Source organism: Pithys albifrons, chromosome 3 (assembly GCF_047495875.1).
Source record: "Pithys albifrons albifrons isolate INPA30051 chromosome 3, PitAlb_v1, whole genome shotgun sequence".
In the NCBI taxonomy this organism is placed as follows: domain Eukaryota; kingdom Metazoa; phylum Chordata; class Aves; order Passeriformes; family Thamnophilidae; genus Pithys; species Pithys albifrons.
This window is the reverse complement of record NC_092460.1, coordinates 79,674,559-79,694,203: the sequence shown is the minus strand read 5'-3', so window position 1 is coordinate 79,694,203 and position 19,645 is coordinate 79,674,559. Positions and strand designations below refer to the sequence as shown.

Here is a 19,645-nt window from a genome sequence, read left to right as displayed (position 1 = left end):
ATGTCATGTGGTGTTGGAATTTTTTTGAATTGTTAAAGTTGCAAGGACCTTTAACATGGAGTCCAACTGTTAATCTAACACTGCCAAGTCCACCACTACACCATGCCTTTTAAGTTCTGCATCTACACTTATTTTCATTATCTCCAGGGTTGGTGACTCCACCACTTACTTCCCTGGGCAACCTCTTTCAATGCTTGACAACTCTTTTGGTGAAGGAATTTTTCTTATTCTACCTAAACCTCCTCTGGTGCAACTTGAGGCTATTTCCTTTTGTCCCTCTAGACCCTTCACCACCTTCATTGCTCTTCTTCTCTGGACAAGCTCCAGCACCTCAATGTCTTTCTTGTAGTGGGGAGCACAAAACTGTATTCGAGGTGCAGTTTAATACTGAACAATATTCACCAGGGCTGGGAATAGATGGACAATCACTGCCTTGGTCCTGCTGGACACCCTATTTCTGATACAGGCCAGGATGCCTTTGACCTGCTTGGCCTCCTGGGCACACTGCTGGCTCTCATTCAACTGACTGTCAGCCACACCCCGAGGTCCTTTTCCACTGGGCTGCTTTCCAGCCAATTTTCCCCATGCCTGCAGCTTTGCATGTGGTCGTTGTGACCCAAGTGCAGGATCTGGCACTTGGCCTTTTTAATTCTCCTGCAGTTGGCCTCAGCCCATTGATCCACCCTGTCCAGATCCCTCTGCAGAGCCCTCCTACTGCAGCAAATCTACACTGCCACCCAACTTGGTGTTGTCTGCAAACTTACTGAGGGTGCCCTCAATCCGCTCATCCAGATCATTGATAAAGACATTAAACAGGACTGGCCCCACCTCTGAGTCCTGGGGAACATTACTCGTGACTCTGCCAACTGGATGTAACTCCATTCATTGCCACCACCCTTGGGGTAGTTCCTAACAATGGCAGTGCCATTTAATCCCACTGCAAAAGCTCTTGTGTAAATAGTTAAAAATTTGTGTTGCAATTATAGTGAATTGGATACTTGACTAATATTTGAGACATGGCTGTCCACAAATTGTCTACCTGTACAAAATGAGGACCAATTTTGTCCTTCAAATTAGTTCCAAAAAATGGCTTTTGAAAAAGTAGAAATTGAGTTTTGGAGAACATGATATATGGAGAGAGAGTTGTTGCAAAATGGAAAAAGTATTTCAAATACTTTGGATATCTGAATTATTTTCCTAGGGCAAATGCAAGTAAAGCCAACATAATTAGAGTAGTACATATTTTTGAAAATGTATCATAATTGAAATTACCATAAAATCTTTCATGTTAGTTGTCTTTAATTGCTAATTTTAATCATTAGAAACGTTTTAAATTCAGTAACAGCAGCAATAAAACCCATTCTTTTTTTACCGCTCTTTGTCCATAGCATTTATAATTGTATTGCATTTTGGAAAGGAATTAATTTAAAACTTTGCTCCAATAGTTACTCTGTTGTTTCACCTGTTTATGTAGCTTATATATGATATTAAAATGGTACTGGACAAGTATGCAGAATTAAAGTGTTCTCTGTATCAGATAGTGGAGAATACTGGGAAAGGTGACTGAAAAGATCAGAGACAGAGTAAAGGTACAGCATTTCTAGGTGAGGTCTTTGAATTTTATAATGAAAACTGTTCAGAGAAAGGGTCAGACCTGCCAGTTTCTAGTAGAACTGTTTAAATTCTTTAAAAGCACTGCTAATCATTGTTGCTTGAATTTCAGAGTTACTCGCAAGATGGTTTTGGGATCTGTTGGTAAAAAGGCTTCTACTTTGGAGCATAGGTACTTCTAGGATAATGAGAACAAATGACTGCAAAGCGTCAGTGCCTCTTCAAGGGAGAACAGACTGTGAGGTGAAATTCTAACCTTCTCCATTCACTTCTGATAAGTGGCTGAAGGGATAAGCTTATCAAGTCTCTTAAATCATAGCTTAGAGGTAGACCTTAGGAGGAATTCACACTTCCTGAAACACTTCTGAAAGGCTGGTGAGAGATGCTGTGTTTGATCCAGTTCCTTTCCCAGACACAGTCACTCCCAGGCAAAGGGACTGGCCCATATGGCATGCACTGCTCCTTCTGCACTAGCAGAGACATGAGGCCAATCAGCACCTACTGTTTTCCTCACAGGACTCTTGTGAGCAAGTTTTGCAGTATGAAGCAAAATTTACCTTCTACCCACCTCCAACACCACTGGCAATCCATTTCCAGAGGGAAAAATTCTAGCTTTCTTCCCACATGCACAAGTAAGTAAAATGGTAATTTGCAAGGAAACACAAGTGTTTTGCCTTCCCAGTCCAAGAGAAAAATCCATGCTTTTTCCTGGATGTAAATTTCTCTATATCTCAAAGGAAAAAGAACTCCGAGTAATTGTTTCCCCCACCTCCTTGCCCCCAAAAGATGTCCCAATGAACAAAATACTAGTTCCCCTCTTAGAAAATAAAATTGTTGTAAACAATGACAAAGCAAGATTATAAATTAAATATGTCAGGGTAGCAAAGTCTTTGCTGACTCCTATTTGGCATATGGAAAATAGCTTTTTATTAGGAAAATTATATGAATAGTAACTGATACTAGACAAAAAACAACATCCAAATATTGGATTCTTTTAAATATAATTTAGTTTTTACAGAACCTTAATTCGAGTATGTCTATTATCTGAGCTGAGAGAAGAAATTCTTTAATATCCTGCTGTAGTGCCATGTTAGCTCCCAAACCTATTGCTTAAGGATTAAATTTGCATGCAAAATGGATGGGACTTATTTCTGACACCTGTGTATGCATAGTTCTTCTGGCTTATCTTGTACTGTTAGTTGTCCTTGTTACAACAGTCATGCCCTGGATTCTGACTTACAGGCCAGAATTTACCTTCATCATTCACACTTCTTTTTGAATCCAAATTTTTTACATCAGGAATGTAGAATTCTGAAGTTGAGAGGTTTGCATTTTTTTGGTTTTTAAAGAGCAGTTCATGAGCAAAAGACATTAGGTCTCCATCATCTTGGTCTTTTCACTCAAATTATTTTTTATGAGACTATAGCTAAGGTTTGGCAGGATAAGGATGTGTGATAGGCAAACAATAGTAAAAGCATGTGAAAATCCAGAAAAATGGGTAGGAGTAGAATGGAAATACACAGTATGTCAATATTATTGCTTCTCTTAATAAAATTATTTAAAGGGTGGATGCATGGTAATGGAGGTAATTTTTTCTTCATTGCCATTGATTCTATGATTCTATGATTAATGATTTCACAGTAGTCTGATTTTCAGTATTTTGAATCTGTGTTGCATTTTTAAAAAATCTTCATGTTAAAGCAGTTCTTATCCTGGACTCAAGATCACATGGGTTTTCAAGGAAAAAGACCTGTGTAAAATGCAACAGTAAACTGTGTGTGCTTTTTGTGTACTGACAGACACTAATCAACAGTGGTTTTAGGTTCCTGCTCACATATAAAAAACTGTGATCACATCTAATTTTAATTAAATGAGTGAAAGGAATATTTTTGAAAAACTCTTTGCAATAGGTATATTTTTTCTTCTTCTTTAGAGAAAAAACCTCCCTTTATTTATAGGAGTGAAGAAAAAGAGGAGAAAATATAAGTAGATACATTGGCAAGCTAAATTTACTGAGGGAAGCAAATTAAAAGCCCACTTAATAGGTTCTTTTCATTACTTTTTTGCAAACTTTTCTTCACTTCAGTTGTCCAAACAGTGGTTTGTGGAGAAATATTAAAAATTAAGTCAGTTTTGTTTTCATTACAAGTTTGCTCAGAAGTAATATGGTAATCAGAGAAAACAACCTGATTTTGTTTCAAGACGTTTTAAGACTGCTTTTATAATGCAGAATATGGAGACTATACCCACCAACTGTGCATCTCACCTGTATGTGTTGGAAGCATAAAACAGTGAAGAAAGTGCAAAGCTCAGTATGCGATGGTGAGGCCCACAGTGATCAAAGCATATGCAGAAACTGGATGGAGGTCCTGTGATTTCTGTTGCCATGGTACTGGGGAGGAACAGGAAGCATGGCAGGAACCACGTGGTCTTGTTCTACTTGTTGCTCACAAATATTGTGTACAAACCAAATATACAGTTTTGGAGACCTCACTATAAGAAAGATATTAAGCTCTTAGAGAGCATCCAAAGAAGGGCAACAAAGATGGTGAAGGGCCTTGAGGGGAAGCTGTTCAAGGAGTGGCTGAGGGCACTTGGTCTCTTCAGCTGAAGGAGAGGAAGGGGAGACCTTACTGCAGTTACAAGTTCCTCATGAGGGAAAGAGGAGGAGCAGGCACTGATCTCTTTTCTGTGGTGATCAGTGACAGGACCTGAGGGAATGGCCTGAAGTTGGATATTTAGGTTGGATATTAGAAAGAGGTTCTTCACCCAGAGTTGGGCACAAGCCTGACAGAGTTCAAGAAGCATTTTGGATGGTACTCTTAGGCACATGGTGTGACTTGGGGATAGTCCTGCACAGGGCCAGGAGTTGAACTTGATGATCTTTGTGGGTCCCTTCCAATTCATCACATCACATTCTGTGATTCTGTGATACAAAGAACAGAAGGCACAAATAGCTGTTACTGTTCATTTTCTTATCTTTCTCTCCCTTGTTTTAGCTTCTCTTTTATTTCCATTATCCTACTTTAAGTAAGCCATTTTAGATGCAAGAAACTAGGAATCTCTTATGATTTAAGCTTTTCATCCAGCATGCCAGCATTTGAGTATGAACTTGTAAAAGAAGTCACATGTGCCAGCAGTGGGATTTTTTAAATGCACTAAAGGCTTTAGCACTATGAAAATCCTCTGTAATAATAGTGTTGAGAGCTATTCACCATTTAAGAATTATAGAATTGTCAAATATTTAGTAATGAAATGTTTTCTCTTGTAGTGAGATTCTTGCCAGAATACAATATGTATTTGTACAACACTATGTATTTGTTGGTCTTGGTTTCTATACATTCAGATCAGACTGCTGAGGGTTTATTCTAACATGCAATTCTCGGCAGTGTTGGTCATATTTATCAACTGTATGAGTAATTACTAATTAGTAACAGAAGAGACCCTGTAGAACTACTGTTCTTTTGTTCATGTTAGAAGAATAGTAATGCATTCTGCTTTCCTGCTCTATTTCACAAAGCAAGGATCTCTGTATTGCAAGATAAAGAATGAAAAGAGTTATGGTGTGAGAAGGCATGGACTTAATGGAATAAAAGCTAGTAGTAAGGCACTATTTCTCTAGACTGCCAACTGCAATGCAAATCTAGCAGGTTCCGCAAAATTGAAAGCTTTATCGGAAATTCTGTGGTTCCTTTATTTTCTCTACATAGTTCCATTTCTACCTTTGCCTTTCTGCTCTGGATTGCTGTCTTATCTGTATGCACCCTTAAACAGACAAACAAACACTGGCTTGTTAAAGGCAAGAGATAGAATTTGTAATGTAACTCGGAGGAGGAAAAAGAAGGAAAAGGGCAGTTAAAGAGCTAAATTCTGTGTTATCAACATGGAAAAGAAAAGGAACATATAGATGTTTGTTTTATTGCTTCCCTCATAATTATTATTTTTGTCTCAGAAATCTGATTTCAAATTGAACTGATGAACAAATTGCCTTATATTGGACAACCTTATTATAACAGTAGGCTTTGGGTTAAAGTAAATGGATTTGATTGATCCTGTTATGTGTGCTCAGATTCAGATGTGCATGTCTTCTGACGTCTGTTTGTGTCTTCTTGTACAATTTTCATTGTGCTTCCTTATTTTTCCCTTATCACAATTTTATTTGTTTTTAACATAGCTCAGAATTTGTTTTGTGTATGATCTCTAACATCCTATTTTGATGGTGAAAAGGCATCAATTCCCTGTGCCAAACATGTCTTGAAACTGCCGCTGCCTAATGTAGTCACGGGGTGTAGAAACAGCTCACTGTTTGGTAGGCACAAAAATGTGTGCCAGAGGAATTTGCTTCCTGGCATGAAGGAATTTTCTCTGACTATTTTGATCTTGCATGAGTCTTGTAAAGTACTAAAATCATGTCAGGTTCAGAAATGACTATAATTTGCCCCTGACTTTAGATATTTTTGATTTCTGGGACTTAAAAATTCCATATTTCAGTGGATATGCTCTGAACGTGGCATTTTTTTTCTCTCTCTTCCCTCTTGCTGGAATCTGCAATGGATAGATTTGTTGCAGATTTCAAACCTGTCAACACCGAAATGTGTGACACCAGCTCTCAATACATGTGAAAGAACTAAGCTGAGGGACATGATAAGATGTAGCAGGGGAAGAAGATAGAAGTTCTGCAGAATACATTTTGTGTAGCACAGAAAACTTCTCAATAAACTACATTTTGAAGTTGCACAACTCTCTTATCAGCCCGTGTAGGGCAGGAGTTTGGGCTTCATGACTCTCCTTTGCACTGGAACTTTAGAGGAAACAGTCTATGCTTTTACTGCAGAGTTTTATGAGCTGCTTAAATCATAAACTGAAAGTATTAAAAATATGAGTAACTCCCAAGTTCAGAAGGAAGTTCATGTTTTGAAAATTCCCCCTGCTGTTAGAGAGCAACGTCACCCTGCAGCCTGGCTGAAGCCGGATAACAGCAACCCAACCGGGAAGTGCAGCTGTGCACACGCTCGGACTTTCTCTTGCTGCTGCCAGTTCCGTATGCACTCCCTGGAGCCATGGCACAGCTCTGCGCCGCTGCTGCAGCCCTGCTGCTGGGCACCCTGGCTGTGCTGTGCAGAACGTCTCTGGCACTGCACCATGTGCCGATGCTGCTTTGGTCAACTCAGAGGTAAGAAACCTAATGGAAGTGGATCCCTGCTAATGCTATCGCTCTGTGTGCGTGTGCAGAATATATTGTGTGCCATCGATTCCGGTAAATCAGCTCCGGGTAATAAAATCATCCAATAAATAAATTTGCCTCTTGGCCATCAAACAACCCAATAGATGATTTTACTCATTTTTATTTATGATTTTACTCTAAGTTGGACAAAAATAAGGAAATAAAGCCCATAGACTAAAAATCTGAAGTAGATGTGCTTTATTCACCCTAAGGCATCCTTGAGACATCTGTCTCATGACTGTTAGAGACATCGTGACTCAAGGTCACACCATAAGGCAGTGTCATAAAAAGGAGCTGACCAAAAAATGTGTGGGAAACTTTAATCCTTGCATTTCCTAACTCCTGAACCCTGACTTTTCACTTTTATGTTGTTTGTAATACATGTTTTTAAATACACTGCAATATGTATATGCATCCATTGTTAGAACAATTGTAGAGTCTTGACAGATCCAGAGACACATGAAATTCAGAGATTTGCATATATTTAAAAAATAAGGCCTAATCTGCCTTGAAAGAAGCAGATATAGACCCTCTTTTTTTCAGCCAGGAATTTTATTCATGCGGACTTTAAGGATTTTGTGTAATTACTTGGGATTTCCGGAAATATGGCAAGTTGGACAATACAGTAGCTTCAGGTCAATAGTGGATATATAAAATTGGCAGAAGGCTTTGGCCACTTATTTACCAACTTTGATGTATGTGTACTCATCTCATGCATTTCCAAAAGCTGAAACCCTGGTCCTTGGGGAGCCACTGCATACAGAACTCTGAAAATTTAGAAAAAGTTTGATTTGGTAGCTTTGATATTTTTTCCCTGAAAAAAAAAATCTCAATATCAAGGGTTTTTTTTAATATTCAAAAGACTTAGTGATTCACCCCTACATAAGACAGGCACATGTCTGAATACTAAACCTCTGTATTTAAAAGCAAAGTAAATGTTGTAAAGAGCTGTTCTTAGGATAAAAGTGATCCTAAGGGTCTAAGAAAAGATCAGTGCTTCCTTTGTCCTACTTCCTAGCTTATATAAACAACACACCTGTCGTCAATATAAACAAAATCTTATCAGTTAATCCCTCATGGTCATAAAAGCAAACTTGCCATCAAGATGCAATTATCAGCTTGTTCTACTGCAGATTGTTCTGGTTTATACAAATCTAGAGTAAGAAAATCAGGATAGGGGACTGGTTAAGCCAGTTTCGTGTTTCCAGGAATAGAACTTTTTCTGGAAGAAGTGTTCCTCCTACCATGACATTTGCATTTTGAAAGAAGTTCTTATGAGCTGAAATTAGTTCTAGTGAAGGTCAATGAAGGAAGTGTAAAAAAAGGGGGGGGGTTAATTGTATGAAATAAAGTAACACTAACAGCAGTTTTTGGTTGTTAACCCTTAAATCCATGCTTAACACCTTGGTACTTTGCAGTGATGGAAGGTTTGCAGTGTGTGATCTACAGGCCTCTGAAATGTGGAAACTACTATTAAGAGTTTTAGGAAAGTAAAATACAGAAGTACAGCAATTATCAATGGATTTCTATTTATTTTGTAGGAACATGTCCCACCAGTTTAAAGTTTGTGTTTTGTTGATCAACAGAAGTTGAGATTCACTGATCTATTCTATCACCTTTTCCCACATTATCTGTTGGGATTTGATAATTGAATAGTTGAAGGATACTACATTTTGTTCTCAATTAAAAATAGTCAATTTGTAAAGCCATATCTCAGCTGTATTAGAGAATATAACACTTCAAAGTCTTTTTAATGCATTATTATTGTACTCTAATCATGCTATTAAAGATTATGTTAGATGCCAGATAGAGATGAAACCTGCAGCTGAAAAATACATGTAGTGCACAAAGCATAAGGGAAGTGTGATATCAGTCCTCACAGACACATTAGTACATCAAGTAGCTCTTCCCTCTATAAAGAAAAATGCAGATCTCCATTTGGAGAAACGCAGGTGGTGTTTTAAAAAAACAACAATCTTTTTCCGTTCAGCTTGAGAATAACTCAGAGTCACAATGTCCCACTTTTCACAAAGGAATACTAATATATCACTGGGTAGTCTCAAAATAACTTTGGCATGGAAAAATTTGACTGTATCCAAAATCAGCCTTTAAGCTAATATTCTTTGGTAGCTTTTTGAAGCAGGAGAGATTGAAAAATTCTTGCTGCATATGATACATGGAAGAAATTTGATTCAGCCATTTTGAACCAATATTTAAAAGAATTTTTCCCTCCATAAATAAGAGAGTTTGAGGAAATAAATGCATTAAAATTAGCTTTTCCAATTGCCCCCCCATGTGTTTGTTTTGGGAATGATTTTTACCTACAGTTACTGAAACTATATTACTGCCTTCATTTATGCTATGTTAATATAGGAAAATTATGGCAAACCCACATTATAAGTGACTTTGAAAAGGCATTAGTGCCAATTAGTACATTTGCACTGTTTCCTCAAACCACAAGGGATTTACTGCATAATCTGTTGGAAGAAGGTGTAACAAAAAGGGAACATTCTTTTTTCAGGTATAACTTTATTGGACAACTGTGGAGACACTGAATGCCAGCATGAATGCCAGTTTACTTCTGCTGTGCAGGAGAAAATATGATTTCTTATATGGTAATCACAAGGTGCTTGAAAGAGACAACGGGCAAGAAAAATTTGCAGGAAAGAGTTCAGAAGCCAGCTACAAAGCAAAAATGTAGGCTCATAGGTTAGAGTGATAAAAATCTTGTTATCTTGCCATGAGCCCTTCTAGTCAGTCCAGATATAGGAAATCTTTAAATCTTTGCTTCCATCAAACATAGTTACTCAAATTCCAGAAAGAACACTGTTCAGAGAAGAGTCTGCAGGCTTCGTGTTGTCATGTCAGAGCTGTGAGGTACAAGAAAGAAGCAACATGGCAAGCTAATCTTGCTTTCCTCTCGCTATTTAGAGCAATTGTCTGGTGGAAGACAAGAGTGGTTGCATTTTAAGTGTCCTTAATGTTTCTTTAAGTTTCCTTAAACTTATGTGCAGGAAAGCACATATATTAGCAGAGATGTTTGTCATCATGAGCCCCCATGGTTCATGGACCCCTGGATGGTTCTGTGCTGGTGAATCTGATGCACCTGCCATGTGGATGACTACATAAGACTGTGCATCTTTGGACATAAAATTTTGTGTGAGCAATCAATAATAGCAATCAATATGTGTGTTGACCAACTGCCTGTTTCACTCCATGTCATCCCTTACTGATCTCTTGCTGATCACTTGAGTTGAAGAGTTCAAAGAGATGGACTGACTGATTGCATTCAGTAAAGCACATCATCAGTGTATTCACGATCTGTGGCAGTCACCCACCTCTGCTTCATCTGCAGTTCAGTAAAACACACTGACTGGGCAACAAACCTGGTGAAGGGGCTGGAACACAAGTCTTACGAGGAGTGGCCAAGGGAGCTGGGGTTGTTTAGTCTGGAGAAAAGGGGGCAGAGGAGAGATATTACTGCTCTCTACAACTAGCTGACGGGTTGTAGTCAGGTGGAGGTTGGTCTTTTCTCCTAGCTAGCCAAGTTGGCAAAAGAATTGTAAGATTTTCTTGGTGTCTTGAGCCATTCCATTCAGACTAGCTCCTGCTGCCAGAAAGGTGGCTTTTCTGTGCAGCTTCAGTAGAAAGGTTCCTTCATCATGAAAACCTTAGGGGAGAACGCATTTACAATAACACTGAAAAGATATTTCTACTTAACAAAAGTTTTTATTAAAAAGTACTTTTGGTCTAGTCTGAATTCTAATTCTTTTGATCACCAGCTATCAGCTGACACTGCAAAGAGTTTAGGGAGTTGGGATTCCCTCTGGGAATTCTCTCTGAAGGTTTTCAACACATTCTTCTTCATTCTACATAGTAATTAAGGTTTTTGGAAAGATGCAACTGTGCTGTTGTACACAAACAAGAAAATAGAGGAAGACGTTACCTTGTTGGACGAAATTCAATCGTGCTTTAACACAGTCATTGTGATACAGGAATAAATGGGCAAGTTCATTTTCTATTGAGTAGAATGGAATAAACTGAACTGTAAACTTGATCTCAATCTAAAGATGAGGATCTCATTTTCTGCTGCTGTGTATTTAAAGAAAAAAAGGTGTCATCGTTGGCAGCAAATTTTACAGAAAAAAAATATTCCTTTGCAGATCACAGTGGAATCCAGACGCCGCTATGCACGAAGGACACATCATCTCAGCGCAGGAGCTGACAGTACTCTTGCAACCTCTTTTTACCCAGAACTCCAGGAATGTCATTTTGTTCCTTCAAGATAGGGTATGTAACATCAATTCCTTTTCTCTCATCAATGCTGAGCACAAGCCTGTAACCTCAATGAGATGCCATGGCTCCTTCTCACCAATCTACTCTCTTTGTTTTTCAGCTTAGCATAGATGATTTCACATACCTCAGTGAATCCTATGGCAACAAGAATCCATTTCAAAATGTTCAGGCAAGCATTTCTCTCTTTTATTTCTTTATATGCAGTATTCAAAATTAAAAGAGCAAACCAAGTAAGAAAGATGCAAACAGACTATAATTGGGAAAATGGAAAGGAATTGCGGAATTATTTATTGAGATTATTGCAGTTTAAGCAGATGTGTTAAAGGAAATCAACTGAGTTTTCAGATGTGTGCTTAGTAGCTAGTTTATTTCTAAAGATCAAGTTTTCAGAATTGATTGTAACTGATAAAATTATTCTTAAACATGCTGTAATTTTCTATTGTAGAAACCAATATAAACTTCAAGACCAACATCCCAAAATTCTGTTTTGAAGCTATAGGAAAAAAGTTTACTCCTTAGTTTCAGAATTTAATTATTATTTTATTTTCAAGGACATTGAAGCTCATGAAGGGAGTTAACTGTTTCATATTTGAATTAATGTATCACTACATACTATATTGTTTTAATCTTAATGAAAAAAATAACGCTACTTAATTAATTTGAAATAAACTCCAGGCACAGAATTTAAGATAGAGTCCTCCTGAGTCAGCAACTTCAGCTTTTGTCGTCACTCAGAAAGCTTAAGGATTTTATGCACAGCTTCTATGGTTGTACTTATATGACAGTTTATTGAAGTGTAGTTAGACAAAATGTTCACACATGGAAGTCATAAAGATATTCCTGGAGGCAGTGCAGGATATTAGTAATGTAAGTGATGTCAGTGCACACAAGGAAGTGTAAATTCCCAAGCACCACAAAGCAAGCACTATGTATAATTAAATACATAAATATTCACATATTACCTCTGTCTACACCTATACTAAGAATATCACATCTTCCTTGCATCACTGAAACTGGAGATCTTCATCTCTTTGCAATGTAACAGCATTTTAACAGTGGTGACAACTATTCAGAATACATACATGGGTTTTCTGAGGAATGAATGGGAGTCACAAGTGTAAGGATCAGGGGTTGTGTCCACAGACACAGGCAATGGTACTTCTCTGGTACACCTTATCTTCTCGGGGTTTAACTTCTCTGCAAGGCTCTGTCTGGAGCAAACTTTTGTTGCTGCCTGACCACAAAACTGGTTTAATTTCAGAAGCTGCGTGAAAGGCATTGCAATGCATGGCAATCCAAGTTCCTAATTATGTGGCAGTCTTATTTAAGTAGGCCTTGGATGTTTAAGACAAGGAATATCAAAGTATTTATAACTCTCTTCTTCTGCCTTGTAATCAGGACTCCATCAGTACTGTAGATAGAGGTTAGAGGCTCTAAAGGCTAGAGATGAGGCCAGAGTCTGACAGGTTTAGAAATCATGTAGTATGCTGAGTGGATTGGAGACTTATCAAGGGCTGGTGAGGAGGTCCTCAGATAAACAGCAGCTCATGTTGAAGTAAATCTTTGGTCTGTATCTGGCAGAGCAAAGATTTAAACCTGTTTTCTACAAGCTGAATAAATGTCAGCAACTGTTTGCTTTCTGACCTTGCCTCTGTTCTCTATCTTGGAGCTGAGAATTTTTTTCTCATTGTGGCTTCTTTAAAACTGGAAAGGTTTTTTTTTGACAAATTGCTCACCCTAGCTCTAGCACTTCCTAGATTTGTTCCGTTGGACTTTGCAATCTTGATGCTTTCTAGTGTAGTTTAGTGGAGGTGAGGTGCTGTAACATGAGTGAAAGGAAATGAGATGTGTAAATTACATATTTCTTTTTCACCTAGGTACCTGTACAAAGAGTTTTGTCAATATCTGTTGCATAGCATTTAGTTTTTATTGTATAAGAATTTAGTTTTTAGGGCCAGAAAAGGATCTTTATAATCCAGTTCCACATTGGATGTAACAGAGTTTACAAAGTTTTGTTCAGTTAGTATTGTATTAGTTGCACTGCACTTGAGATACTTTGGGTAAGAAATCCATTCTTAATCTTACTATGAAAAATTGTCAAAATATTCACACAACACAGGACAAAATGAAGGTCAGGCCTGAATTTTCTCACTGGCAAAAGTAGAGTCTTTGATGTTGCATAATCACTTTTTTTACCTTCGCAGTCTATATTATACAAGTGATCTGTTAAGCTGTAATAAAACTTCCATATTTCTCAAGTATTCTCCTTGTGAACTTCAGAAATTCAAATGCAAATAAACCTTAAGTGGAGATTTCATTTAGAATGTATACATGCATGTAGCAACATGTGTACTACAAGAAGAAAGTGTTATTTGTAAACGAGATATAGGCTTGTAAACCCTGGAGACATTTGTAGATATTAGATTTGTTCAGCTACATTAGCAGCTGTTTTGAGCTTTTGGTATCAATGGGTTTGTATGCAGTAAAAGAAATTCTATTTCCAGTTAATACAAAAGGAATCTTACAAGTAGATAATATTTCTTCAACTATCAAACAACTTCTAAATCAAATAATAAAATACAATGATTAACATTTCCTCCTCCCTCTTCCTCTCCCTCTCCCTTTCCCTTTCCCTCTCCCTCTCCCTTTTCCTTTCCCTTTTCCCTTTTCCCTTTTCCCTTTTCCCTTTTCCTCTTCCTTTCTCTTTCCCTTTTCCTCTCCCTTTCCCCCTCTCCCTGTCTTTCTGTCCCTCCCTCTCCTGTTCCTAGATACTGCAAGGTTGTACCTCTTTCCTTTAGCAGAATGCAAAATAGAGGTGTTTCTCAATGGTCCTCTTGATTCTCTGCCCTCTTTGGGAATTCTCGTATTTTGAACAAGCATGGTAGCTGAAATTCTAAAATGTGTAAAGCAACATATGGGTATTGTAAAGAAAAGTGCGCCATCGCCACATGTCAAGAAGGACAAACAAGAGGCATGTGATGAGAATGGCTGTCTGAGGCTAATGAATGGATATCCAGCTGTGTCTACCCTTCAGATGAAAACCAGTTGTATACCAGTGGCTGAAAGCTGAGACAGATGGCAGTGCAGGATTGGTTAGGAGCAGAGGCACAATTCAGATATTACTCAGTAATGATGCATTTTATATCTTATTCTACAATAAATGAGTAATCTGCTTAATATATATCCTTGGAAAAAGTGGCTGCTGTCATTCTGGCTGCTGCTATGGCACAAGGGATTAAAATACTGAAACTAAACCAAAATTATTGAATTGCTCAGAATTTCAGCTCTAAATTCATATCTGTAAACAAAGCAAAATGAAATGTTTCATCTTTTCCTTCCAGACAGTGCTAAAAATGCTACTCAAAGACCTGTGAACAAAATCAGTGCTTTCTGGTCTATTTTAATTTCTGCAGTTATTTTTTTATCAATCTGGCAAATCAGACAATACTGCATAATCCTCCCTTATGATCATCTATAGAAATTTGAAAGTAACTAGCCTTTCCTAGGAAGGAAAACATATGAGCAATTAGAAAGAACCAAAACAGGTCAAAAAAGTGGTAGGCAGTAAAAGAACTGACAAAAAGGAAAAAAGAATAGCAGGAGAAAAGCGTTGGCAACATCACAACACTTGCATCAGAGGGAGACAAGAGTCTGTAACAACCCAAATATCAAAATGTTGAATGAAGTGACAGACTTAAGTCTAGACTTAAATGTAGAAAATGGGAAAGCAAAGTTAACAAGTTGAAAATTAGGACTCAGTGGAAAACATGTCTTCTAGTATTCATATTTGTATTGGGTTTGCATGGCAAGACTTTGATAGCAGGGGCTACAGGAATGACTTTTGTGAGAAGCTGCCAGAAGCTCCCCCATGTCTGACAGGGCCAATGCCAGCCAGCTCCAACACAGACCTACCACTGGCCAAGGCCAACCCCATCAGCAAGGGTGGTAACATTTATAAGAAGTTGAAAAGTATTGCACAGAATCAGTTGTGTCCAGAGAAGAAAGGAGTGAGAATGCATGAGAGAAACAGCCCTGGAGACACCAAGGTCAGCAAAGAAGGAGGGGGAGGCAATGCTTAAGGCACTGGAGCAGAGATTCCCATGTAGCCCATGGTGCAGACCATGGTGAGGCAGCTGTGCCCCTGCCGACCATGGAGGTCCATGATGGAGCTGAGATCCATCTGCAGCCTGTGGGGGACCCCACACCAGGGGAGGTGGATGCCCAAAGGAGGTTGTGCTCCTGAGAGAAGTCCAGGCTGGAGCAGGTTTGCTGACAGGACCTATGACCCTGCAGGAGGCCCATGCTGAAGCTTCCTGTCCCTGAAGGACTGCACCCCATGGGAGGGACCCACACTGGAGCAGTTCATAAAGAACTGCAGCCCATGAGAAGGACTCACCTTGGAGAAGTTCATGAAAGACTGATTCCCATGGGAGGCACCCATGCTGGAGCAAAGGGAGACTATGAGGAGTCCTCCCAGTGAGGAGGAAGAAGCAGTAGAGACAATGTGTGGTGAAATGACTGCAGAGCCCATTCCTTGTCACCCTTCACCACTGCAGGAGAGCAGGTAGAGAATTACGAGTAAGGTTATACCTGGGAAGAAGGCAGGGATGAGTGGAAGGTGGTTTTAAGATTTGAAAATATGTTTTTTGACTATGCAGGTTTCAAATTTATAGAATGAGAATGTTTTTAGTTCATTTCATTCAGGTATTTTTAACAGAAACTCAGCTATGAGAGTTGTAAATAAAGTAATAGATACCCTGATGCTTTATCATCTGAACCAATTCAGACTGAGCCTTATAATTTGTACTTTGAGTAGAAAGACAGAAAGTGTATGACCTGAGGTTCATTTGTGTGTGTCTGGAGGCTCTGTACATCCTGAAATATGTAGCTTTTGTGAATTAGTAGTTGCAAAGTAGGCACTTGTCTGTACCATGTGCTGTACCACCAGGATGGTACCAAGGGTGTTTATTATGCAAAGTATGACTCTATACTGAATGGAGCTGCTGGAACTGGAGGTGTTTGACATTGATCCTTCTCACCTCCGAGAGCATTTAGTTAGACGATCATGTGAGCTTTGCTTCTCGCAGTGTTCATTATCTGTATCTCCAGTATACTCCTAGTCTGGGAGCTTCTACATAATTTTTCTCTCCCCTTCTACTACATTTGTGGAAAGGGCAGTACAAATCTGCTGTTATTGAGTGCTTTAAGCTTGCTGCAAGAATGGTCAGGAATAAGAGCAACACAAGTGTCTCAGTGTCTCTCCAGTGCCCCTTCCCAAGAGCAGCCTGCAGCCAGTATCAGGCTGCTGAGAATTCATGTGGTATTTGCTATGATGGTTCCTCCTTGAATATTAAATTAAGGATACAAAAAAAAGGTTTGTGTTTAATTAACTAAATATTAAGCAAGTAAATAAAATGTTCATAAATTTATTACAGGAGTTTCTTCAGTCTTCTCCTTCATCTTTAGCCTTGCCAGCTGTGGACTGTGAGGCTACCAGGTATCTTCTGAGCTTTCTTCAGGAGTCAGGAGATTGGAAGTTAACAAATGTAACTGATTTTAATGTCTCTCAGCTGCAAGTGAATGCATCTGAAGGAAACTTACTGGTGGTTCCACTAAAACCACTTGTCAGGTAGGAGCTTATCATAAACAGAAGTTTCCTACATGTGTGCATGATTTGTAGAGCTTTTGAAAATGTCCATTGTATTCAGGAAATTAAAAAACCAACATGGAAGTTTGTAGAGCCCTTACAAGGGTGAATTCAGTTTCAAAGTCCCCTGATGAGCTTATCAGGTGTAATAGATGAATTATGTTGAGAAAGGCAGTTAGACATTTCTGTTTTGTCTGCCTCATTATATGAAAGCAAAGGGACAGCTAATAAAATTAAATGGCAACACACTTTTAGCAGAAAGGCTCAATTATGTTACTCAACACATGATTAACCTGCAGAATTAATTGCTACAAGGTGTTACAGGGGCCAAAAAAACTTAGCAGGAAAAATAAGCAAGCAAATAAACACTCAGACTAAGCTGGAGCTAATATGAATAAAAGGACTGATTTTCATCACCCTGGAAGAAAGAGAGGAGGGCTGTAATTCTTCATGTTTCCAGCCCTATGAGGATGTGATCTGACAGAGGTACAGTGAGACTGTTCCTTCAGGTGAATGTATATTTAGAAAATATAAGGTGTGGTTGCTCAGCTGCTTCTGCTCTTTCTTCCTAGCCTATTATTTGAACATTTGTACATGTCAGTGTAAGGAGCATATATCAATGTGTCCCAAAGAAGTGCAATTCCACCTGTCATGCTACTGCTACAGGCATGATACCTGTTTTAAGGAGCTCATGTTCAAATACTAGACAAGGAACCAATACCAAATGAAATGAAAGCTGCCCAAAGATTGAGCAAAATAACATCAGTAGTCTGGCTTCTCTGTAGCCTAGGAAGTTTAAGGGGTTTAAGGATCAGTTGAAGATGTGGTCCTTGTATTTTAATGGCTTTGCCGAAGAAAAGGAGGAGATGAGAGAATGATGGAGGGACTGACAGTAATCCTTTTACTTGTCAGTACCTTCATACATTTCTGGTTCACATTGTTCTTGCTAGAAAAGATGTTTAATTATTTTTCTTCCACTCTTTCTCTAGTGGTTTAAAAGAGATTTCCACCCTGGAAGCAATTGCTGAAAATGGTAAGTAATATGACCAAGACAGAACTAACATTTCATCTTTTAAATCTGTGCTGTCACTCGAACAGATTGTATTCTCTAGTTCCTGGTCTTTGCTTTTTACTATTTAAAGATTTTATTTCCCCCCATCTATAATACTTATAACCAGATGGTTATCATAGTGTTGGAATACTGAGTGTCTGATTCAAAATCTACCAAAGTGGATACAGCTCTGTGACCTGAAACGTAATTATAATTCATCTCTTTGTCAGGCATGGGCCTTTGCTTATGCTCTGACTATGAACCCTGGGTCTCCATGCAGCTTGGACTGCCTCCTTGGTTCTCACCTTACATGTTGGGAGCTGGAGGGGCCAGGCTCATCCAGCAGTTCCAAGGCCTTGGTCTCAACAGAGCGTGTCTACATGAATAGGAAATGTTTTTCTAATCTTTGTAAAACAATACTTATGGTCTTTATTGCCTTTGATATCAGAGTATTTTATTGGGTTTGCAGTTATTAAAGGCTACTTGTTAGAGTTGAATCTCCCAATATAACACTACAAAAAAACTTTTTCTTGTCTAGCATCTGGTTGAAAAAGCGGTACCATACACCAGAGGCAGTGAGAGGCATCTCATTTTTACTTATCTCAATCAGAGACTGAGTTATAAAGTATGCAAATCACTGAAGTGGTAGTTTTGGGGGTATACACTGTAGTATAGCGTAGTGAGCTGATAATTAAACTGTTATTAATGCCTATGACTGTTTCTGCTCAGAGATGGGGATGTAAAATCAGAAGTAGATTTGAAAATCAGGAGAAAATACGTTAGTACTGAAATCATGAGTATGTCCTTTTCTCTTTGTGTTATCACTACTCCAAAATGAGTGGGCTTTATACTCGAACAAGCAGCTGGACTTACATCTCTGAATTGCAGAGGAGTTATTTTGTTCTCTTTTCTTATTCCCAGAGCATATTAGGTAGGAGAGCCTTGACTTAATGTTGGCCTTGGTTAAACATTGCCTTTTTCTTTATGGAACATTCCTTTCACAAGCTGCATAGACTCAAGAATAAGCTTCCCAAACCATAGAATTATAGAATTTGCTGAGTTGGAAGGGACTCAAAGGATCATCAAGTCCAACTCCTGGCCCTGCACAGGACCAACACCAAGAATGACATCATGTGACTGAGAGTATCATCCAAACACTCCTTGAATTCTGTCAGGATTTGTGCTGAGACCATTTCCCTGGGGAGCCTGTTCCAGCACCCAATCACCCTTTGAGTGAAGAACCTTTTTCTAATATCGGACCAAAACCTCCCCTGACATAACTTCAGGCCATTTCCTCAGGTCCCATCACTGGCCACCACAGAGAAGAGATCAGTGCCTGCTCCTCTTCTTCCCCTCACGAGGAAGTTGTAGACTACAATGAAGTCTCCCCTCAGTCTCCTCTTCTCCATCTGAACATACCAAGTGCCCTTAGCTGCTCCTCATACAGCTTCCCTTCAAGACCCTTCACCATCTTTATTGCCTTCCTTTGGGTGCTCGCCAATGGCTTAACATCTTTCCTATATTGTGGTGCCCAAAACTGCAGTCAATATTTAAGATGAGGCCAGACCAGTGCAGAGCAGAGCGGGACAATCCTCCTCCCTTGACTGGCTGGTGATGCTTTGCCTGATGCATCTCAGGACACAGTTGGCCCTCCTGGCTGCCAGGGCACTGCTGACTCATGCCACTGTTGGCTTAGACCACTTTGTTTTGGAAAAACGAAGTTAACAGGCAACCTGTGTGAGGTTGGAAGAACAGACTATGCCAACTCTTTGATTAGTGTCAACTAGCTGTTAATGAGAAAAAGGGTGTGTGGATC

General features: G+C 39.0%; 1 protein-coding gene across 1 annotated transcript in view; it reads left to right on the top strand.

Moving 5' to 3' along the window:
- Positions 1-6,597: 6,597 nt before the first annotated feature.
- Positions 6,598-19,645, top strand: part of ATP6AP1 (ATPase H+ transporting accessory protein 1) — a 48,358-nt gene continuing 35,310 nt past the window's right edge. The window contains exons 1-5 of the mRNA XM_071552507.1: positions 6,598-6,784; positions 10,999-11,125; positions 11,232-11,300; positions 16,567-16,760; positions 17,768-17,811. Coding sequence (XP_071408608.1) covers positions 6,672-6,784; positions 10,999-11,125; positions 11,232-11,300; positions 16,567-16,760; positions 17,768-17,811 — 547 coding nt within the window. The 5' untranslated portion in view covers positions 6,598-6,671. The remainder of the gene's footprint in view (positions 6,785-10,998; positions 11,126-11,231; positions 11,301-16,566; positions 16,761-17,767; positions 17,812-19,645) is intronic.